This window comes from Chamaea fasciata, unplaced genomic scaffold (genome assembly GCF_029207755.1).
Source record: "Chamaea fasciata isolate MVZ Bird 193981 ecotype frontalis unplaced genomic scaffold, bChaFas1.0.hap1 SCAF_1, whole genome shotgun sequence".
Classification (NCBI taxonomy): Eukaryota; Metazoa; Chordata; class Aves; order Passeriformes; family Sylviidae; genus Chamaea; species Chamaea fasciata.
Genome location: NW_027094086.1, coordinates 4,624,978 through 4,649,808, shown reverse-complemented (window position 1 = coordinate 4,649,808; position 24,831 = coordinate 4,624,978). Strand labels below are relative to the sequence as shown.

The 24,831-nt window shown below is 39.5% G+C and overlaps 1 protein-coding gene across 2 annotated transcripts in view; it reads right to left on the bottom strand.

Annotated features, from left to right (window-relative positions):
* Positions 1–24,831, bottom strand: part of TRAPPC9 (trafficking protein particle complex subunit 9) — a 443,221-nt gene that overhangs the window by 398,478 nt on the left and 19,912 nt on the right. For both annotated transcript variants that reach the window (XM_066175518.1, XM_066175527.1), the window contains 4 exons: positions 24,460–24,585; positions 17,748–17,964; positions 15,475–15,618; positions 732–858 (listed from right to left, as the gene is read on the bottom strand). In XM_066175518.1, the coding sequence (XP_066031615.1) occupies positions 732–858; positions 15,475–15,618; positions 17,748–17,964; positions 24,460–24,585 (614 nt within the window). The remainder of the gene's footprint in view (positions 1–731; positions 859–15,474; positions 15,619–17,747; positions 17,965–24,459; positions 24,586–24,831) is intronic.

The window sequence follows — 24,831 nt, the reverse complement described above, 5'->3', positions numbered from 1 at the left end:
AGTTTTAACAATTCCATGGTTCTATGATGCAATGACTAAATGCATGACTCCCATGAAGAAGGATTCAATCACCATTTGCCCCGTTTTCTTCACTATTCAGCACAGTTTTTCTGAATAGGAATTATTTTTCCTACAAAAAGAAAATATTTTCTTTCAGTCTTCTATTATTGATAGCCAGTGGCTGTTTCACTCTCTCTGACTCTCTCTAACGTCTCATGCCAGGTTTAAACCTGAGCAAGTTATTATCCATTGGCCTGACTGCATGATGTGTGCCTGAATGGAACTGAGATTTAGAACAGGCCAGTGAAGATGCCAGCTTGAAAATGCAGCATCTGGAAAGGGAAGTTACAAAAAGCACCACTTCCAGGTGAGTCCCAAGCTCTGTGGATGGAGACTGCATCCAACTCACGGACCTTCAGTACTGAAATGATCGAGTATTCAACTAAAATCTCAGCTGCAGCAAAATACCTCCCTTGAATTGAATAAGCAACCGTGGAAGGACAGTTCTTCAAAAAACAAAACTTCTCTCTTTCTGAAACTAAAGGCCACAAAGTATTTTCTGGTCAAAGGCTCTATTTTTGCTCAAGAGCTTCTCAAAACAATTTGACATTTTGACATTTTTCCATGTTCCTGTGATCCACATGCCTAAAGTGAGATGACTGCATCCTTTCAGTATCCTTTAAAATTTGACAGGTACTGTGAAAAAGTTAAAAATTGTGTTTTGGGCTTACTTCACAATAGGCAATTTAGTGAAGGGAACAGGAGGTAGCTTCAAACCATCTGGAAGAGTGATGACTTCCATTGTCCCAGGGCATTTTGCAGTGTAGCTTTCCAAGCTCTGCGTGACATCTTTCTTTTCTAGAAAATAAAATTTAAAAACAATTTCAAACTCACATTTAATTGAGACTATAGCCTTTTCTTGTACAAAATAACTCAAATGGCATGGCAACTAATTTCTGCATTCAGCACTTGGAGTTATGTTCAACCTCGACAGATGGATCAAATATAATTAAGCGACCTTAAGCAAAGGAGTTTTCTAGATTTCTCAGAATTTTTCAAGTGCCCGTCTATACCTACTCTTTTTTAGTTTTTTTTATTGTCAAAATACAATTTTTTACAATTCCATCTATTAAATCTATATATCCAAACAAAACAATCAGCTTCACACATATTAAGGTTGTTAATAATAGCATTGTATGGGAACAAGGACTGCTCTGAAACATTAGATTAAGTAATATCAAAGGCAATGAAGAGAAACACATTACTTTTGATGTTAACTTGTGTGAAAACTATCTAATCCTCAAAATAATTGTATTGTGTTATGCTACTAAATCATAACAACTGGTAAGAAAGATCTTTGGTTTTGCCTAAAAATACAAGAACATATATTTTAAAAATAAATATTTATTTTTTGGGTTATCTTCAAGAATGTACAATGTCTGCATATTAGTTTTATCCTGTAATTAATTTCAACACTATATAAAATTGTGTCTCCAGAAGAAAAAAAAAAAAAAAAAGCCTATTTGGAAATATAAAGCTTCAACAAAAAATTGTATTTGATCTCTAACGTGCCTTCCAACCCAAACCTTTCTATGATTCCACGATTTCCTATTTCTCTGATGAAACGGAAGTCTGCAAACAGAGAAAAGCCTGGGAGTGCTTGTTTGGAGGGGAGAATGAGGCAGCTGAAAAGACCTATATTGTTTTAAATTGAACATTCATAGAGTGTTGGAAGGAACTTTAAAGTCCAACCCCCCTGCCATGGGCAGAGACACCTTCCACTAGACCAGGCTGTTCCATGCACATGCTACCAATAAAAATAATTATTCAATATTGAAACTGTGTCTAGAAAACAGTTAAAATATCAAAATACTCAATGAAAAAACTAAATAGGAAAGGGGAGGGTGATAACAAGCAGTTATCAGTAGTAGTACTATCAAAAAAACCTGCTTAGACAGGTGTACTGGGTTATGCAGCAAGGTTTTGGCAGCAAGGAGTGGCCTTTGGGAGAAGGCACCAGGATACCTCCATGACAGAGCCTATTCCAGACAACCCCAAAACAAAGCTGCTGCTGCCCAAAGTTGGGCCAGTCATGCTGGTGGCACCTCTGTGAGAACATATTTTAGAAAGGGAAAAAATGCTGCATAGCAGCTGTGAGAGGGAGGAGTGAGAAAAATGTAGAAGAAACATATCCTGTAAACCGTGCCAAAAATACCAAAACCTGCCCAAAACTCCATCTTGGGCCTTGAAAAGCGCAAACATCCAGCAATGCTTGTGCTGCTCACATCAACCCAGCTTCGCTTGTGAATTCTACAGCCACGAGTACACACCCCTTCAAAGCAAATAAACTCTGATTGTAATCTCCTTCACTATGGAACTAATGCCACATAACTGACAAACTGCCTTGCTCGTGTCTGTGTTTCACTGAACAGTTTCTTGAGCCATTCCCCACATTTTAATTGCCTGTAGGAAATGTTCCCAAAACCACAGTAATTAGACATCCATATACACTCAGAGCAGCACAGCACAGCCAGGAGTTGTAGTGGTTCAAGGCTCAGTATTACCACCAAAATTTCAGGTTATTTGCCATATTATGAGCAAGGGCACAAAGTGCAAGCGGAATCCACCGAGACGGAAATCTTCACAGCTACCACGAATGATGAAGATAATACTACAGCATGTGCTTAATTGTGCTTGAAAACAAAGGTCTGTCATTCCAGAGCACTGGCTTTCATTCCCTAGTGTGAAACACTGTCAGTTATTCCCAAAGAAAGCAGGCTGCCATTTGCAAGAAGAACTTGTTTACAAGTTTACAGATTTTTGAGTCACGTGGTTATTTCCCGGTACCAGCTCCCCACGCTTTCCATGAGAAAAAAACCAAACCATTTTTCGATGTTGATGTGGTGTGAAAAACAGCTGCCAGGCCAGCAGCTCAGTTCCTTCTTCTCAGCACCACATCTCAGCCAAGATGATGAAGGAATGAATCCACATCAGCTGGACATGATGGGGAGGATTCACAATGCAGAAGAGTTGCCTGATCCTGCCCAAGAGCCACTTCTGAAAGCAAACACCGGAACCTTCCCCCTTGAGGAGCACCTCAGCTCCCTGACCTCTGTGGCCTAATGGTTGCCAAAAATCTGCTACAGCAATTGCAGCTCCGAATTCTCACAGCTTCTGGTTGCCTGACATTGTGTTCTGACAGAACCTCCTGGGAGGAGTCACTGAACTCCTCAACCTCCTTCTTGACCCACAGTTAGGAGATTTCTGTGACTGTTTTCACCAGCACTTATCTTTTTGAAAAGAAGAGATAAAAAACAGCTGCTCTTGAAGGTCTTTACCCACCTGGTGCCTTCATGCTTGTACAGGTCGGCAGGAAGGCAATCACCACTTGATCCTGTGACCTGTGAATTCACCTCAACAGCTTTAAAAGCCTGTCCTGCAGCTGGGAGCACTACTGGATACTCTTGTGTAGGTATTAGAGACTCATTTATTGAGTGAAGAGTGACAGCTTATTTTCTCATCTGGATTAACTACGTTCACAATTTTTTTCCCCTCAGTTTCTCTCCAGCCTCACTGAAAGACCAGGATCACAGAATGGCTGTAACCAAATAAAGCTGAGCAGAGCCACTGTCAGCACTGACACGCGAGCACATTCTGCTCAGTTTGTTCAGTATGACCCCATAGTAGTTTCCCCATTTCATACCAAATTGGTTTTGACTGCTTCTGACAACCAAAAACTTTGCAAGTCCACCCACGCTCTTAGAATTTCATCGCTTAACTGCTTCACCTCAACATAACAAGCATTGGTTTTGTGTCCAAGCTGCTTCAAACCTTCTTCTAATACAAGTACACAAAAATCTGAGAGCTTCAGATGCACAGTCAGAAACTAACAGTGATTGAAAGCTACTAAAAGTGAAAAAAGCCAGACTTTCTGCTCGTTTCACAGTCATGTGGAGCAGTATTTCACAATAATGGGGCCATTGAAAAATCAGACCAGGACAGGACAGAAGGTCAGTTATAGACTAACATTTTTAAGCACTTCAGTGACTGTGATTTAACAGTCGAACATAAACAGCAGTTCATGTCTTGGCAGGTAACACAGAAAATGAGAAGAACACAATTGCTGTAACTGTGCTCTTTAATATCTGAAGAAATTTAAAATAGCTGTACTCTGGTTCAGTCACTACCCATTGAAAACTAAGGCAAAGAATGAAAACACAACATTTGCTCTTCGGCAACAACTGGTTGATGTAGTGTTGATCAAGTCACAGTGTCCCCTGCAGAACAACCTACAGCCAGGTGGAATAAAGAAATTGAACATTTCCTGTCTGACCCACCAATCACACTGAACAACTCCATTTCCTTATGGAGCTCACTAAAGTATTGAAAAAAAATGGCTCAACACCTTCTGATTCCCATTTTACCTCAGTAATAGGCTCAGAATCAACATTTTAACAAAAACCCTCATTGCCCAGGGTGCTTTGTGCTGGTTGAGCTTTTTCCTTCCCCCTTGGAAACATCAAATAATGGTCACAAAGGAGAAGTCTGAGAAGAGCTCCTGCAGCAGTCCTGACCCAACTCTCTCAGGACAGACACAAACACCTCCTAAATGAGTTAATAATAATATATAACAAGACTGAAAAGTCAGTCTGAAGACAAAAAAAAAAAAAAAAAAAAAAACACCCACACCAAGAGAAAAAGCAATTTTTGCACCCATAAACATAGATATGCCCTTCCAGTGCCTGAAGGGAGCATACAAGAAAGATGGAGAGAGACTTTTTACAAGAGCATGTAGTGACACGATAAGGGGAATTGGATTCAGACTGACAGAGGGCAGGTTCACATTAGATATAAAAAAACCCCTATTTTCTGAGGCTGGTGAGGCTCTGGCATAGGTTGCCCAGAGAAGCTGTGGCTGCCCCATCCCTGAAGCATTCAAGGCCAGGTTGGATGGGGTTTGGAACAATGTGGGATAGTGGAAGGTGTCCCTGCCCACAGTAGAGATGGTAACTTTAAGGTTGCTTCCAACCCAGACTATTCTGTGATCCTGTGGTATTTCCTTCACACACCCACACAAAATGAGAATTACTTGGTGAGCCCTAGGAAAGAGAAAGCCCGTGTCTGCTTCCAGGGGAATCTTCAGTCTCACTTTGCCCTGAAGATGCAGTGTACTCTTTAAACTAAAGAATTTCAAAAAGGCCACAAAATAGGTTAATACCCTCACAAAAGCTGCAAAAAAGATTATTCACAGACAGCAACTGCTACACACCTTTTACTCTACAGTTAATCACAGATGGGAGGGTATGTGCAAATCTCCTCAGCCTTGCAGGCAGTGCCTGAGCCCTGTTTTGGACAGGGAGCACCACGTTTGTGTATTCAGGGCAAACCCCTCCCCAAGCACAGCCAGGGCAGGGGTGTGAGCAAAGCACCTCAGCAAGACCTGCAGGATCCATCCACTCCTGCATGGCCAGGGCTGGGACCTCGGCAGAGCAGAGCAGCTCCTCCACCTGCAGGCAGCACCCTCGCCTTTTCCACCCCAGTAACTCTGACAGGGATCGGGTGATGGCACCTTTTACAGTTTTAGTAACAAATAAGACCACCAATATTTTTCTGAAAAATACATGGAGCAAGTAAACACGACTTGAAACTGTTCAGAAACCTCAAACTTGAACAAACTGCTTTGAAAGCAACACAGGAACCCTGGATGTTCATCCCACTACTGTCTACTGCAATAAATGTGTGTGTTCCCCACAGACTCCAAAGCTGTTCTTATGGAGAAAGGCACTGGCAGTCAGCAGAGAGTGTGAATCCCATTCCTTTAAGAAATCAACCAAAATAAATCTCTAAATAAACATAGCAGAGACTAATAAAATTCACTGTTTGACGCAGAAAAGAGCAGAAACTAGAAGAAAATAATTAATCTACGCTACCAGAGTTCGACCTGCTTTCATGAACAGAGCATCATGAACTATATCAGAGACTGACTCCATCCACACAAAGGATTCAGTTACTTGCTGTGTAATAGCTTATCTTTGAAAAGTAAGTTCTCAATTTACTACTAACTTTGCAGGAAGGGGGAAGAAAATAGTATTTTAGACACAAATAAAAATAGCTGTCTTTGAGAAGCAAAATGTTTTCCATTTCTAAAAGACTGCCACAAAGACAAAGAATGGGAAGAGACTGATTAAATACATTGCAGTCTTCCATTACAAGGTTTTTAACACTTGAACAAAATGTGTACACATGAAGTCCCAGCCAGTTTGCAAAAAACAATTTCTAGTTAAAACCTCAATTAAAAAATCGACACAGCTGAAGTCAGAGTTCATAGACACCATTAAAATTTCAGGGTCTGGTTCTCCACTGTATCTCAGAACTTCAGATGTCTGCATACTTTCAATACTAAAAAATATATTTTGTATACACTAAATCAGTATATAAACCACTGAAATCAATAATAATTTTTTCATGTTAAAGAATACCAGGAGTCCTACATTTACAAAAAAGTGGAGCAAATTAGGCATAGATAACTTGTATAATGATAAATGAAGTTCAGGACTGCTGTAAAGCTGCTTCTGGGCAAGGAAGGTTTTGTAAACATTCACAGATACAATGGCTCAAATGTTAATCACATCTGATTCTGGATTTGGTGCGGAAGAAGCAGAGACAGAGGATGGAAAGGACAACACAATGATTTCTGCACAGCATTTTCCCCAATATACCGTTATGCAATGTCACAGGAATTTGGCCGGAAAGGTTTATCAGGATTCAAAATTTCAATGCCTCTACTAGTGATCTAACCTCACTTCAGAAAAGCATGTTGAAATTGTTGAAAAAACTGGGAAACTGTCTGAAAACTTAAAATGAAAACATGTCAGCTCTCTCTTCTGAGTTTTCCCATCCACCTGTAAAAACATCTCTTCAGTATCACTCCTATCCTACTCATCTTTCCTTGGCACATCCAATCACACTCCACGGACATCATATGGGGAGTTCACTAAGGCACATGGATGATCCATTTTAAAACATGGATATTTCTTTTCCCAAATAAAATGTCAATTTCAACAGCAGCCTTGATTCCAGTGCTTTAATTTGAATTTAGGGTGAGAGAGCAGTATTGAATCTGTTAAATGTCATATAAAAGATATTTGAATTTCAGTAATATAGCACCTCCTAAAATAGCTTCCTTTGGTACAAAAAAATTAGCACTTAATAATGCAGCACAAATTCTTCATGTCTTCATCTTGTCAATTAAAGTAGATCTCCCCCAAAGGAATTTTTTTTTCCTGGAATAAAAACCATGCAATGTGCCTCCATTTGCACACCTGTATCTTTTCCCTCAATTAATTGAGGGAAATGACACTTCCCCAAGATCAGAGGTACCTACACAAAGATGGAAATTTTGGGCTAAAGCTCAAACACTTCATTTTGTTCATGAGTGACCTTAAAAAAAATGGAAAATTTTTGTCATTAAAAAAAGCACTATTTTACTGCAACAACTGATCTATTGATCACAGCCTAAGAATTTGGCTGTGGCATTGGCTGGAGTTTTTGTCTGTATCTCACTGACACACAAGTCTAAGCAAAGGCAAATCATGTGTGAGACTTTCAGGGTGGTCTGTAATGCTAAATATTTGATTCAGAGTACATTATTTTTGTCATATAACATATGACTTTAAAAATCATTGTGTTTCATATTTAGTGCTATACAAATGAATTTAAATCTTTTATTCCTGATGCTAGTTTATTCAATTTATTTATTTATTCCACTTCAAAAAAAAAAAAGTCTAAAAGACATGTAATTCAGGAAAATAAATTACACCCTCTTAATAAAGCAGTTTGAGCAAATTTATTAAATAAGTTGGCTTGTCTCTACGAAACACAAATTCCAGGGAGACATTCTAAAAGGGGGGGTTAAAAAAAAGCAGGAAGAAGCGTAGCAGGGATACAATAGTGCTGAAGTTTGTTAGCACAGAACTGATGAAAACACAGAAGTAGATGAAAAGCAGCGGAAGTCACAGTACCATGATGAATGAAAATTAAGTGGCTTCTAAGGAGTCTCCTCCTACTTCATGCACAATCTCCCAAGTCTTATATTCCTACCCATCAGAAAGCATTTCCATTCAGGCTTTTTTAATATATTTGTTCTTAAACAACATTGTGCCACTGCTATACATCAAACACACAGGTGACAAGTCTGTTTAATTACATTTTTATACAGATATATACACAGATACACTCATTTATATATAAGTACACAGGCAAGATACAGCGTTAAGCTGAACCAGTGAAATATTTCAAAGTAATGGCTAAGAACTACCTAGGCTGCTATAAATATTCCTTGGTAATTACACTGTAGATTTCATCTTCATCCTGAAATCAGTTAATTTGAATATTATAAGACCAACCAAAGTAGCTCCCTTTTGAAAGGTTTATTGGTTGGGCAAATCAGCTTGCAGGTACTTTGTCAGCTAAAATACAACACAGTCCATTAAAACCAGTTCATCAGTGTCAGTTGAGTAAACTTCACTCCAAGTCTGAAGTTTACACCAAGTTTTAATTTGCAATAAATTCTCTGTTCAGTTTGATTAAAGCATCATTCTTTTTGCCCCCTGCAATCAGTAACATTTACCTTTCTAAAAATGAATTTACACACTACAGATGATCTAGGAGAAATGTTGCCCTAATTTAAATGCAATTTAAAGTCTTTTAAGTATTGCAGCACAAAGAGAAGCTACAGAGCAAAGCAGTTGGTGCCTTCATTACATAGCTTTGGGGGATTACCTGTGACAGCATCAGCAGACTCTCAAAGAGCAAGATTCCAACACAAGATCTCTTATTCTCCACTCTAAAGTAACATTACTTTAGAGTGTTATCAAGTCTATCAAGTCTACTCTAGAAATCCTTCTAAATAACCTTGGCTTGGCAACATATTGTGATACTGTCACTTTTGGCAGTTTCCTAATAGCTTGCATCTGTTTTGACAAGTGCTGCTTTGGACTGGGGTAGAGTTAATTTTCTTCACAGTAGCTGGGCTGGGGCTGTGTTTTGGAATTTGTGCTGAAAACAATGTTGAATAATACAGGGATGATTTGGTTATTGCTCAGCACATGACTGGGAATCTCTTTCCTCTACATCCTAAACTCATTCACTTTTTGTTTCTATCTCTTCTAATCATTAATGAATCAATGTACCAATCGATGTTGGTTTGGGTTGTTTTTTTTTTTTTAAGTCAGGAATATTGCATTAACTGAACACACTCATTTAAATGCTCCATCATCCCTTGAAAATAAATGATGCTTCAAATATGTTCCAACCCCTTCCTATTAAATCACAATTATCCACACACCTACTGTTATTTACTAGAGCTTCTTATAATGCACCCAGTACTGAGGCCAAATTTATTGAACTCCAGAGGGGTTCAAAGGATGGAATTTGGTTTACCTCACTTCAGGAGAAGCTTCCACAACCAGGGTCACTTAGTCAGTACTGAGAGAGCAATAGATGTGTAAGGGGAGTGATGAATCTTGTAAAAAGGATCATTGGTGTGGCCAGGGTCACTTCCATCCCTCCTGAACTCTTAAAAAAATACAGCAATGCACTTGCCATTTGTAATTTTAAAGCGAGGATAAAAACACTTTAAGAAATTAACTGCAACTGTAGTTCAGCTGTTAAAAATTAAAATTGTTTTAGAGCCTTTGAACCTTATCTGGTACCTGAAATTTATTACTGTTCATTTTACAGTTCAGATCACTCCCTACCATAAACCACTTCTAATTACATTTCTAAATAATTTCACAGATTTATTCTCTGCAGAGGAAGGACCAGCCTTGGAATCTTCTTTCCTAAACAGGAAACCTTGATCCAAATTTTCTGATACAGCTCAATCTTCCCTGAGTGTCTCTTTCCATACTTCAATTATCTTTCATTTCTGGCAGGCTTCCTGCTTCTGTGTGAAGTTTTTTTTTTCATGAGCTGAGCAAGTTACACCTCAAAATCTTTTCTGGGCTTATGTCTTTATCTGTAATATTTATAATGTTGTTTCCTCTAACCTAAGTATGAACAGGAGAAGAAAGAAGAGCAGCATTATGAGAATAGGCAGGAGAAACGGCAAACAGAGGGGAGAAATGGTGAACAACCAGCTCAAACTGAAATGAGCTGAAGCTCTCAACAACTATAGCTCTGAAAACATGGGGAAATAAGAAAGTCACAGCAAGACTTGATCAAGAGAATAGGAGGCAGTGAGGTGAACAGAGTCACAAGCTGCTCCAGCAGTCCCTCAAAAAAAGACGCAGTTTTAAATCATTCCACGCCCGAAAGTTACTTACAGGCTCACAGGTTATTCTTATGCCCTGCTCCAGTGAAATCCATTTAGCCCAATCTCTGTGGGGAGGTATAACCCACCAAGTGCCTGTGCAGCTTCACTTCATTTTCCCAGGTTTGGATGGAAATTCAGGACAATGTTACAATTTTAAGTAAAGATCCTCAGAAAACTAGTCTGGTCCTTAATGCTGCTTGGCAGGAGGGCTACAAAGGGTTAAAGTAATTTCTGCATTCCCTTGTGGTCTAGCTGTCAATTTTCAGGAGCCCAGTTTAATATTCTTCCTTATTTTCCATACTTCTACATAGCAATTTGAAATTTAAATGACACCGAGAGAATGCATATGCAATCTGCTCTATAAATAAAAATGTCTAAAATACTGCATAATTTCCTCTTTCAAACTGCAAGATCGAAAGACATATTTTAAGAGTTGTAAGACACCACGTCTGACATCATCAAATTACGCTCAGTCCAGGCTTAACCACAATTTCTGAAGAAAAACAGGGCTTGGGGTTTCTTTCTTAGACCAAGCTCATCACTTCTTTGCAAAAGGCACAACCTCACCCTGCCAGCTGACATCTCACCCATCACCTGAGCACAGCAGGCTTGAAAGGAAAAGGTTCTGAAAGTGCTCTCAGATTAATGGTGAGAAGTCCTTCAGCTACCAAGAAGTCCAAGCTGTCAAGACATCAAGATGGCCTACCCAGCAAACACTGACAAGTCCACCCCAACTCATCTACACGATATGGGGAACTGAAACAGCATTCAGCAGAAATTTTGGCAGAAATTCTTGATTAGTTACAACGATCTCAGCAAAGGCTTAGAATAAACATCTTTCAGTAGTATCCAGTGATTTAAGAAACAACCACACAGAAGAAGGACAGAAAGGCACACCAGGATATTCTGGGAAGTTCTCTCCATCACCTACTGTGAGCTCAAGAATAAAGACATCCAAACTCCTGGTCGACAGATGAAAAATTACTTCTGCATGTTTAATGCAGAATCATCACAGAGTCAGTAGTTTAATTCATTAAGTACATGACAGAGCAGTTGAGAGCTCAGATGTGAAGGCTGTCACCTCACCAGAAGACTGGAAAGAACACCAAGTGCAGCAACAATAACCACAGGACAGGAAGATCTTGACAGGACTACACTAAGAAGCACTGAAAAGTGCACACTATTTCCCAAACAGCAAAATAGATAAACCTTGAAGATCTTTAAGGAATTTGCCCACCAAAAAAAAAAAAAAAAAAGAAAAAGGAATTGAATACTCCTGGTTTCATCCCATGCTATGCATATGGGTGAGAAACGGTCACCTCAGAACACCAAGACCCTTGCCACCAGAAGCAAACAGAAGGAATCCTGAAATCCTGGAAACCAGCTGAATGTCTGAAAACATGAGCTGGCAAGGGTGAGGGACTGTTCTGATCTGCTCAGGCTGAAGAGAGACAAATTTTGCCTTGATCCACAAATGCAGGAAGGAATTAGGTTCTGAACATACCCAAAAAAAAGCCGAAAACATAAATGAGGTAATGTTGGGGTCCAAAGTGATAACTCAACTTCATTTTTTTCATAGAAGAGGAAAGAACAAGAAAATGGGAAAGTAGGAGAATGTCAAGAATGATGAGGAGAAGCACAGGAAAGAGGTTAGCCCCACCATGGCTCCAGCCCTGGCTCACATATGCCATGGGGAGATCTCTGTGGGTGCCATGGGGCTGTCCCCAGGGTCCCTCCCAGAGCTGCCCAGCCAGGGAGCAGAGCCACGGCAGCAGCACCAGCAGGGTGGAGCAGCCAGGACAGCAAGGACAGCAAAGACTCCAACACTCTGTAGACCTCACAGATTTTTGGCAGGTTGGGCACCTGCTTAGAGAGGGTTTTGTGAGTGGCAGCCTCACATCCACCTCACAGCAACAGCACATCATTGGTGAACTTCATCCCTGCTCCCCTAAAATCCACTGGCTGCTCCTTGGTATCCAGGCCAAGTTCACCTGCTGTACCCAAGGTTTATTGCTCCCTTCCCTAATGTATCAACTACAGCACATTTCAATGATCACCAAACAGGCTGCCTCATTTTCTAAAAGAAAGCAGTTCAAAGCTTTCACTTTCAAACCTCAAATCTTCCAAGAGACAATGGAGAAACATTCTCAACTTTGTACTCATTCACCACAGGACTGCCTGGTCACATTTCCTTAGTAGCTGTTTCCAAATAGTTCTCATCTAACAGATGAGCCAACTCAGAATTACTTGCACCCAAAGCAAGTCATAGCCCTGTTAAGAAGTATGAATATTATCAGTGAAGAGCCGCAGTAAAATAATGGCATTTTTTTCCAAATATCTGACATAACTCAAATTCACTGAGTTATACATATAGTTTTGTGTGTTTCAAAAAGCATTATGGAAAAGATAGATTCAATTCCAAGCAACTTTGCAACTGCACATTTTAATTCTTATTTAAAGAAAGTGATTCCTAAGGGCTTGTTACCATTAAAACATAATAGCTTGAGATTTAGGGTTTTACACAGAATTTAGTATCTCATTTTGCTTTGCAGAAGACTGCATTTTACATATTTATGTAACTAAATAGTTTCATTTTAAGTCAAACTTTTAGCTTCTGTGTTGTTAAAATAGTGACTGACATCTCCCATCTACTTGATGATACTCTTTATTTAGATTTGCCAGCCTGCATTGGGTATTCAAGTAAATTCAAGTAAACATAGACAAGCTGTATTTTAAAATGCATCATTCAATTGAAACATTAAATTTGGTTTTAAACACAAACCAGTTTTGACTATGCATTTGTGTTCCATTAATAGAAGCACGAGTTTCTAATTAATAGATCTAGACTTCATTGGAACAAATAAATCTCATCAGCTGAATTTCTACATGGAGAATAAATATCTTTTTTTTTCTGTTTTCTGAAGTCCCAGTATCCCAACTTCAACTGAACTAGTAAATGAACAGAATTGTATCAAAAAAGTAGAAATTGTTCTTTTTCTGTGTCTAGAGGCAGCTAATCCTGAGAGAAAAAGGGCTAGAAGGTCAAGTTCCAGAGTCAAATGTTTAGCTCGTAACTTCCTCTCAGCGACAGAGTTCTCATTTCTATTTATTCTAATTGTAAAAATGATCTGCAAACTACCCAAACTTTAAATACAAGAACAGGATTTAGCAGATAATCAGTAACAAGCTTTAAAAATATGACGCTTATTTAGGAAAGAACACATTCAAGTGAAAACCGACTTTTCAAAAGAGTGAGTTTTCCTCCACCCTTAGAAACTGGTGACTTTCTATGCAGCACAGAAAAAGAGTAAAAAACTGACGACCCTTGAACTCCAATACCACTGCATTATTTCTGTTTTCTGATTAAACCTTCAACTGATTAACAAAACCTGGACATTTCAATCATGTGACTATCAGAGAAGAACACGAATGACACCTCTTTACCAGTTTATAAGGGAGCAGTTCACAGTAAGTAAAACAGTAACCTAATCCTCTTCCTTCAATTGTCTTGCTTTTGTCCTTTACTACAATTCAAGATTGAAGGAGGTTTCTTGGTTTATTTTTTCTAATATTCCAATATTTTTAGAAGAACTATAAATTTAAGGTAATTTTCTATGCTAAATGGACCCTTACACAACTCAGGTTGGACTTGATGATCTTGGAGACTTTTTAAAACCTTGATAATTTCATGGTCACACAATATCAATGTCAGAAGAGTTACCAAAAAAATTACAGGCCAGAAATACATTTCTGGCACTGTCATCAACACTTTCACTCCTTTGGAACACCACTCACCATATCTGAGCAAGAGCTTAGCAATGAAAGACATCAAACTCAAGAGCCAGTTCTACTTTGGATGTATTCAGCAGAGAAGGGAAAATATTCATCTGCTTTTCAACTCTCAATGGGAGAGTATTTAGTTTGATTTTTTCAAAGGCACTGAACATCACAGTTATCCTAGGCCTTATGAAACTGGAAGCTTTAGTCAACACACAATGTCTGAAGGCAAAAAACACACCAAGTTTCTTGTCTTTATGAGTTCAAACCTTTTTAGAATAAGAGTCTAACAATATCACATGTGAAAATGCAGAATGGAAGAGTTTAAAACACTGTCCTCAGCACAACTTTTCATACATATATCAACAAGCTCTACTGTAAGTCCTGGAAAATTCAAGGACCTTTTGACAGCAAACAAGATCTACAGGCAGAAAGCAAATTTATTCCAGTTTATCAGTTCCCCTCCTTCCTCCAGCACTGATTTGAGCCATTAAACAGAGGAAATAAAGCAGGCAAATACCTAAAGTTTTCCAACAAAGTTCTTTGCTGCAGGAGTCACTAAGAGGAGACATTTGGCCATAACTGAAGGAGAGAAAAAAACCCACAAAAAAACCAACAAAAACTATACATTTTCACTTCCATCCTCTTTACTGTAAACAAAGGAGTAACTAGAAAAAAATGCATTTTTTACTGAGCTTACTGAGAAGCAAAACCCATTTTTAAAATCTTTCAGCACTCATTAAGTGAGTATTCGTATCATTAAGCAATTATGAATTGGTATCATTAATCTGGGAGATAAACAAGTCACTATAGAATATTTTTCCTAAGAAACGTAATACAAAGTAACAGTTGTCACTTTCAGCTTTTCCAGGTGATTCTGTAGATGTTACATGGTCCCACCCCACAGAAGGGTCCTCATACACATCATTCCCATTGCTAAAAATCATCCACAGACACTTTCATTGCATTGTCAACCTTGGAAAAATTAAATCCTGTTACAACTTATTGCTGAATTAAAAAAAAAAAAAAAAAAAAAAAAAAAAAAGAAAAAAAGAAAGAAAGAAAGAAACTGCAGAAATGTAGAGGAACTTAAGGACACTGTCCCAGTTAAACACTGTTTAACTCAGGTCCATCGCATTCAGCTTCTAAAAGTTAGAAATACTTTCCAAAGATGGTTTGGGTTGGAAAGGACCTTAAAGATCATCTAATTTCAACTTTCTGTTGACTAAATACCATCAACAACCCACTCAGGAATACACAGATCTCCCCAACTTCCATGCTCTCCATCACTTCCCAAATTAATTATATTTCAAAAGAGACTCACATTGTTTGACTGTGGGTCAGAAGGAAGTGTAAATATCTGCTTCTTTAAAAGGTCCTACCTTGGTCAGAAAGGAAATCCAGCATGGTCTGGAGCAGGAAGGAGAGATGTCTGACACACAGAGCTGGGTTGCCCATCCTCCTGGAAGCATAGACCAGTTCATGGAGCAAACGCATCTGCACTGCAGCCCATCCCCTGTGAGTTCCTGGAAAAAAATACAGGTATTTAATGTATTTTAAAGTTGGAAGTCATCACAAACACATGGATTTTGGTTTTCTTCATATGCTAAGCAGTAATTTTATGGCACTTATACCAATCACCCAATGGTTGTTATAAAATCCAAATCTTATACTCAACACAGAAAATAAGATTATTGTATTTGCTTAGATATTTAAATATGAAATCAAGTTTTGCTTTATATGTTTGTCTGTCGACTAATAAACATAATTAAAATTCTGAAGACAAAGATAGCACTTCCCAAAAACCAAAATTATGTACAAAATCTTTAAAGTCTTGGGGTGTTTTTTTTTTCATTCTCTGGACAATCCACAAAAGATTGCACACGGAAATTGAAATAATAGAATCACGGAATGATTTGGATTGGAAAGGACCTTAAAGATCATCTATTTCCAACTCGCTGCCATAGGCAGGGACATCTTCCACTGTCCCAGGTGGGTTAAAGCTCCATCCAACCTGGCCCTGGACACTTCCAGGGTTGGAGCAGCTACCGCTTCTCTGGGCAACCTGTGCCAGGTCTTCATGCCTCTCACAGTAAAGAATTTCTTCCTAATATCCAGTTTAAACCAACTCTTTCAGTTTGAAGCCATTCTCCCTGGTCCTGTCACTTCATGCCCTTGTAAAAAAAAAAAAACACCTTGTAATTCTTAACTCTTAAAGATCAAGCAAGAGATATTTTCTCTAAATGCTTTCCCGGCCAATAAAAGCAATAAAGCCTTAGAACACAAGGCACATATCCTGATTTTCAGTCTTTAAGTTTCAGACTATGAATTACTTCGTATTTGCACCGTATCTGTGGAAAGAATAAATAGATCATCATAACGTAACCTTCCTTTCTGAACCATAACATGCAGCACTCTTCATGAAGCTTAACCTGCTTTTAGTAGTAAGCAACAGCAATAATTTTTAAATAACAGATATTTCAAGACGTGCAATACTTCATAAACTTCAACAGCCTTTCTTGTAATATCACCCATCAGCATTTGGCAAACTGTTTTAGGAATATTTACTGCAACCAAGCCTTGAGAGTTTATATTTTGAGAGTCTCATTATTTTTCATGTGTGAAATGTCATTTCTATCTTAGAGTTTGCAGTGATCTTTCCATATGTCTCTAAAAGAGCCATTTCAGGGATAAAAAATGAGACAGCGCGCTTTAGTGCAACATGAAGGTAAGGTAAAAATGAAAGATAAACACCAATCATGTCCTTTCTTTGCTTTTTAAATTATAATTCCTTGCAGAACTTTTACAACTTCTTCTCCCAACACAGTCCCATCTCAGGCCACAGCATATTTTTCCCAGCACATTCCCTCTTCCTAGATTCCTAGTATCTTTCCACGCAGTCCACTTGGCATTTCCTTCCTCCTCTCACACATACTTTGACTGCCAAATCACAACAGTTTTAAAAAACCCCAACACTAACCATCCACAAAAACAGCTCAGCCCATCACTTCCTGCCTCTCTCCTGCCGCTACAACAATCAGGGAATGGTCCCCAAAACTACTGCTGTATAACACAATGCAAGGTTTTGGAAAGGTTTACCCAAAAGCAGCTTCCAAACAGCATTTTAGCTGTCTCTGATATCATTTGTAAGAAAATGTGACTTATTTGACCCTATTAATTACATTATATGTATCTTTGTATGTCTGTATACATAAATACGTAAAAGGATTTTAAATCTTTCCTTTTAAGATCAAACAGCTACAAAACCAGAAGAAATACAATTTCTGATGGAACAGCTGAAGGCACTTTAATTGAAAAAAATAATCCAGAATAACATATGAGCTTTTTATGTACTGAGAAGCATATTAACAAAACAAAGACATTTTTGAAAAACATAAGAAACTAAGTTTTGATAAATAACGCATAATTACTTCCTGCAAACAGGGAACCACAGCAACACATTTAGCAGTGGTTTGCAGAAATTTGAAATTATTGGAACAACATCAAAAAAAAGTGAAGATACAGTGTCAAACAACTGCTTTATCTGCTGTAATTAGTTTCAGATTAGCAAATAACTTAGGTCTAGTACTAAATCTCTCAAGGTTATCATTACAGAAAGCCAGATAAGTGCCTAGCTGTGGTAATCCTCACTGACCTTTGCTGAAGTCCTGAGGGTCCAGGGAGAGGCTGTAGCCAGGCAGAGTCTCCAGCAGCAGTTTGTAGCAGGCCCTCCAGCCGGGCTCGGGGATGCTGGGGGCCGCGCACTGCATGGCCGCGATGCGCTTGAAAAACGCCGATTTGCGGTGGAAACCGATGCGCTCGTACAGCTCCGACAGGATGCTGTAACGCTGGATCTTCTCCTCTTCTGAGAGCTGCAGTTGGAAAGGAGAAGAGGAAAGGACTGGTTTTCAGCAAGGATTTAAAGTGCTGAGTTTTAAAAAACAAACAGGAGGGAAAACACAGTAGCAGACATTCGCGCTGCAGAAGGCCAGGGATTTGCATGCAGCCGGGCATGACAGCTTCTGCAGCCAGGAAAACTTAAGCTTGGTTCAAACTGTTAACAAAAACTGCAAAGATGAAGTTCTGCAGCTTCAACTTTATTTGTCAGTGGTACTAGCAAGTAAACGGGCAAAACAGTCAGTAGCAGCTAAACAGCTCCACATTGTATGGAAGATACTTAACATGATATTCATGTGAATGAAAGGAGTGCAAAAATTATTGAGTCACTAAGATTTTCATCCCTCGAAGATTAAATCTAATCTTGAAATCTCAGGCTATGAAAGCAAGAAAACTACTGTCTCGATTTTTACGTCTCTAATCTTGTAAACCACAAATTTTTCATTCCACGAACCCGTACTCTGATTTATACACTGTGAGACTGAATCACAGACTCATAAAATGTTTTGGATTGGAAGGGTCCTTAAACATCATCTTGTTCCAACTTCCTGCCATGGGCAGGAATGTCTTTTTCTAGACCAGATGGCTCCAAACCCCATCCAACCTGGCCTTGAACACTCCCAGGGATGGGGCATCCACAAATCTGTGCCAGAGCCTCACCACTGCCTTGCACGAAGCAAGTTTTGGAGGGCAACAGTGAGTTCAATGGGAGCTTTCCCCAGCAAGGTAAAAAAATAATGTTAAAGTAGCAAAATGTCATAGAAAGACATAGACCCACATTTCTTCACTGAGTCAGGTGTTGGAACAGTCTGCCCAGGGACATGGTGGAGTCACCATCCCTGAAGGGCTTTAAAAGACGTGTAGATGTGGCAGCTGGGGACATGGTTTAGTGTTAGGCTTGGCAGTGCCGAGTTAATGGTTGGTCTTGAGGTCTATTCCAACCTAAACAATTCCATGATACATTTGCACACTGCCAGCAAGTGAGGTGGAATTTAGTTAAAGTCCTGTTAGACTTAAAGTTGGTTTCAACTCGATAAGAAACTACCACCTTCTTTAGCTTATCAGTGTACTGGCCTAAGTCCCAGGTAGCTTAATTCTTTTTGCCTCTGGCCTGAATGATAATCTTGCTTCGGAGTCAGCCAGCCATGAAGAAACTGCCACGGAAACTCTGGATGATTCCTACTCTGTGTCCCAGGAACCAGCAGTGCAGACCAATGCTGACACCTAGTGCACAGATCTGGCACAATCAAAACCAATAAAACATACTTTAAATTACTCTAAAGCTGCCAACAAGCTTTGCAAAGCTGTTTCAAGTGACAAACTTCACCCAAAAATAGCCCTAAAGGACAGAAACAGCAACTCATTCTTCAAAATTGGAAGTATCAATCAGTGTGTTAAACTTCAGATCCTTAAAGGCTTGGGCAGTCAAGGGAAGCTGCTCACCACACTGGCTGGTTTTTACAGAAATGATTAGGTCTTGTAAGCAGGGCTTCAAAATGTCTTTTAGCCACTTAAAACTAGATGTAAGTACAAAAAGTAGTCTGCTCTCAAAAGTCACTTCTAATTTTGGACACAGGGATATGAGATACATCAAAGATGAGTTATGAGAGGGCACCACGACCTTATCTGACAATTCCAACTTTTGTACTTCAGGATATGAAGAAACAGAGTAGCAAAGCATGTAGGAAAGTTTCAGACAATTTTTGAAGCTGAAGTTGCTATTTTTTTCAGAACTGACAACAGAAGACAGTGCCCAATGCAAAAGTACCGTCCATTCCTCAGAAAGACCAAGCCCTGTACCAAGAGTTGGGAAAAAAGGTAATTCCACCAGGGTGGAAACTTTCAGAAACCAGTGCAGCCGGACAAAACAGAAAACAGAAAAGAAAAACACAGAAAAAATTTGGAGACGTTATCAGAGTTCCCAAAAGCAATCACTCAGAAAGAACACAAGGTGTCACACTGAAGTTATCTATTTATGCCATTCTTAACCAGTTAGAACAATAAAAAATATGGCAGCGGAGTTGAAAAGGGCACAAGCATATGATCAGGAAATAAAGCAAAAAAAGCTATAAAAAACCCAATCAAAAGCTATTCCTTAAATGCAAATGTTGACAATGTTCGCTAAATTCTTTAAGATGAGAAACTAAATCTTTAAGATGATAAAAGACAGACTCATGCTATTTAGGTAGACAATAATAATTGGAACAGCTATGAGAGAGGTAGCAGATTCCCAGAAAGTGTTATTTTCATCATATCTAACTTTTTACCACTGTTACATAACTTGTTGCCTAATTGTTGTCCCCAAACTTACTCAAGTATCTTCCTCAGCTGCAGGAAACTATGTTTTCATCACCCCAAAGAGAGCAAAATTGCATTTTCCTGAGCATAAACAGTTATGTGTTACCATCCCGGAATTTAAAAGAAGAAAAAATGAGAAAAAACCCACACAGATACTCCAAGTAATTAATTCTGGGAAGATTGCAGCAGGCCATTCTGTAGCATCTATAAACACCTTTCCTGACCTCACAAATTCATAAAAGCTTAATGCCTGTAAAGTGGCTGCAAAAAAGCCACCACCTGAAGCACAGCATTATTTCCACCTGGTTAATTTTTATTTAACTGCTCTACCCGACAAAGGTACAACTGCACTTGGAAAGGCTGCAGGTCACTATCCAGTTAATAGAGCCAGTTTTTTTCTCAGGCTTGTTTCAAGTCAGGCTTTCAAAGAACGCAGCTTTTTATTTGTTTTTTGATTATTCCTTACTACATTAAAATTTTATAATCTCACTTTCTTTGTAATTATAATTTACAATTTATTCCTCATAACTGGATGCCAAGTTAAGTCTTTTTACCCTGCAGCTCATCAGAAGATAGAAATTACATGATATTACTAGACTGACTATGAAACTGGATTAATGGATAGGAACTAGTTTTTCTGTTTGTAAGTCTTACACTTTAACCTGTGAGGTATTTTTTCTGCTGCAGAATATTGGTTGTGCTAATGTTCTATTCACCTACAAACAGAAAGCACTGTCCTACAGTTTATTCCCTCAGCTATCACAGGATAACTCCTCCCCTGAGTCAGTGCAAATTATAAATACAACTCTTATTTGTTGCCATGCTTTATACAGTAAATCTTAAAATGCTCTACATACAATACCGAGCCATACCTCTCTCTATGGAAAATGCATTTCCCAGCCCTGGGGAAAGCCCTAGAAAGATTATCCTACTGTTGTTTCACATAATAATGCCAAGTTGCTCCCCAGCCAGGCAGAGATCCCAGTCTGTACTGGTTTGGGCTGTATTGGTTGCAGGTTCACTGGCAGCTTAGATTAGGGCCCGTTGTGCTTGTGTATTATCTGGACATATGTATCAACTATTGAAGCGGCAAGTACTTTGCCATTCACTGGGTGTTGGGGGTTATGATTTTTCTTTTTATTTCTTTCTCTCGTGGAATTTTGTCCCATCTGATGGTAAGAGACAATATGGACCAGTACTTAAGAGTGACAAGAGAAATGGCCAAGGCCAGGAAGGGTGCAGCTGGTTTCTCTCTTACCTGGGGGTTTTCTTTTTGGGAAGGGCAGAGATATCAAGAGATTTTGGCCAGGGGATGAGGGGCTGGGCTCAGCTCCTCTCGCTCTCAGCACTGGAGGAGAGACAAGCTGCAGCTGCTGTGGGAAGAATTCGCCACCACTGAGGGGTTCTGACCCCTGCTGTCTTGTCCTACCATGAGAGGAGCTTTGCTCATTAGATCAGCTGTTGAACTGGGACCTTATCAGCTCCTGGTCTGCCAGGAAAGGACCCTCACCATCTGCTCAGGTGCCTCGGGAGAAGCCAGGTCTGTGACCCTCTCCTCCTTCCCGGAGAGCTCACGCTCCTGGCTGTGTGCCGCAGCTGCTGCAGAGGGGCCTGGCCTTGTTACACAGACCAGTAAAGAACTATTACTCCTTTCCCCACATCTTTGCCTGAAACCCCAGATTTTCAGAGCTATAATAATTTGGAAGGAACGGTGTCTTGGGTTTTTTAACCAAAAAAAATGTTTATTCTATTCCATTGAAACACAGCTGGGGAGATTTTTTTTCTTTATCTGTTTCAACTCCAGAAGGGAGGGGGTAAGTGCCTTCTCTGACAACAAGCCAGCTGTTTAAAACTGGGTGGAGCAGTGTTGCTTATCTCTGCTCAGTGGAGCAGTGTTGCTTATCTCTGTTCATTCTTCCACTATCCCCATGGGGATATCTTCTGTTAATGGGCCATTAAAGCTCACCAATGACATGACACATTACATCATACTCTTGTAAGACGCTCTACCCAGGGAGGAGGAGCCAAACCATTTCCACCTTGATAAAAAGGAGCCACAAGTGTCACCAGACAGCCAGTGCTCCCACGGGACTCCCAAAGGAAGACTGGACCCATCTTTGGACCCTTTACTCTATGGGACCATCTCTACTTCCAACAGGACCACATCTGCCACTCCAGGAGGGCTTACCTTGGACTGTTTCCAACACCCTGACCAACAGGGTGTCCGGTTGTATTTCTGACTCTGTCAGAGTTTTCTAGCATTTCTTGTTGGTTTGTTTGCTTGCCTGTTCTTCTGTACTACATTTGTATTTTTTATATCCCTAGTAAAGAACTGTAAAGAACCTACTCTCAAAATCTTTGCCTGACAGCATTTTAATTATAAATTTATAATAATTTGGAAAGGGCTGGGGGGAGGGGGCTTACATTCCAAGGGAGACTCCAATCTTCCCTGGCAGATACCTGTCTATCTAAAGCAAGACAAATGGGTGACGAATTTCTGTGTGAAGCCACATGTTATTAGCGTCATGAAGATTCATCAACTCTGAGGGCTGCTAGCAACTTCCCAGAAATGGCTTAAGAATAATTAGTGAAATGGCTTGGTTGGAGGTGTTTTTAAACAGCAAAAATGTTTAATTGAAGAGAAAATAACAATCTATACAGAGCAAAAGAACAAAAGCCATGCACTGTGCAGGAAGGTCCCTTGCACCTGCTAAGACACCCTGAAAAAGCCCCGAGAGACTCTGTGCTCTCTCTTAAGTATTCAAAGATCTAGGAGGGATTTTTGGCTTGCTGGCCAATAGAAAATAGCTACATTCCTTGAGGAGCAGTTAAAGGGTCCAACAGGTGCCCTTGTCTTGGCACTGGGCCAATTACAGTGAGAAGACCATAGAAGTTTATGGTTCTTCTTCCTTAAAAGTTCAGGGGGTGAGGCTTAAACTCTTTTCCTAATAAGGAAACACTTGCTCAGGTGTGGGGGTGTACTGCAACAAAGGGGGTCACATTTTCTTATTCCAAGGGAGGTTCCTGCCTTCCTTGTCAGACACCTGGCTTTCAAACCAAGATGCTGGGTCTTACAGTTTTCCTCTGGTAAAATGTGGAAGTTGCAATACCAGTGGTGTCAGGGAGAACAGGATTCTCTTAACGGCAGTAACTGCTTCCAGAAAAAGAAACAACAAATATTGGAGTTTGCAGGCAACAAGAATAACAGCACCAGAACAAGAGGATGGGTGAACAACAAAGGGTGCAGAACCGCCAGAAAAAAAAACAGGTTACAGAATTTAAGAGAAGGTCTTTAGCACTACAAGGATTATGGCAATTAAGGCACTCTGTAACAAGATTGATGATTTTTATGATAGCTTATCAATTAATTATTGTCTCATTTATGCTTTGTTAGAAAATTGATTCCACAGAAAGAATTCTTTGCAAACAAAAGGAAGTATTTTACCTCCCTCATAAATCTGCTGTTCCTGTCTGGGCCTAATAAGGTCAGTGGTGTGGACTTAAACTGCACATCTTACCAAGATATAATGAGCAAAAACCAAAAACCAGTAAGAAACCTAACAGCTTTTATCAGTTCTTTCAACCACAGCAATCTCTCTGTGAGCAGCGATACCAAGCTTGAGACACTGCTCAAATGGTAATGTTATTTTGTGGTGACACTGAGCACTTTCCACACAGTTCCAAACACTGATTTCCCCCCTGAATTCCCTTCTGATTTGGCTTAATTAAAACTTCGCACTACACAACAAAAATTCAGTTGATTAAGAACACTAATCAGACCCTTCAGCTCACTCTGCAACAGGCCGTTCCTGCTTTGCTCAGTTTCATTGAATGAGACGCAATCAAGAAAATTTAAAAAATTCATTGCAGAGCAGTCCCAGGCAGCTGTTTTTCCCTAGCACAGTATCACAAGAGAACAACAATGGGATTTTTTTACTTTCACAAGGGAGAAGAAGCAACAGAGTTTAATCTCATACTAAATCCTCACGGTTTTGGATGAACTCTCAGTACCTTGTAACCCAGACTCACAGACGTGAAAATCCTCAGAAGTCAAGCACTAGTCGGAAGGAAGGCAGTGGTACAGAAAATAAACTGGAATCTCCTGAATCTAAGTAACTTTCAGTAGATTCTGTCAAATGACAAGAGAAAAATGACTGGACTTTCCAACTGACCTGCCGAAGGTTGATATAAACTGCATTTTGCAGAAACTCAGAGGCTTCCATGCTCCTCTTCTGCATTGCCAGGACTCTCACAGCCTTCACACAAGCTTCCAGTTCAATCACACCAGCGTTCTTGTACTTGGAGAGGGAGAAAATTAAAATGATATTGAAGTATTGCACCTGTTAGATTTTATAAGCATTTTTGCTCAGCCCATAAATCAGCTGTCACATCCTCCAAACCCAGCAATTCCTTAAAGCTAATGAGTACACTGTTAAATTATCAACATATGACCAAGTGAAAATCAAGGTGTCATCTAAAATATTATTGTGCAAAACAGCTCTTTTCAGCCTCTTCACTCACTGCTCCCATTTTGAGCCAGAGCA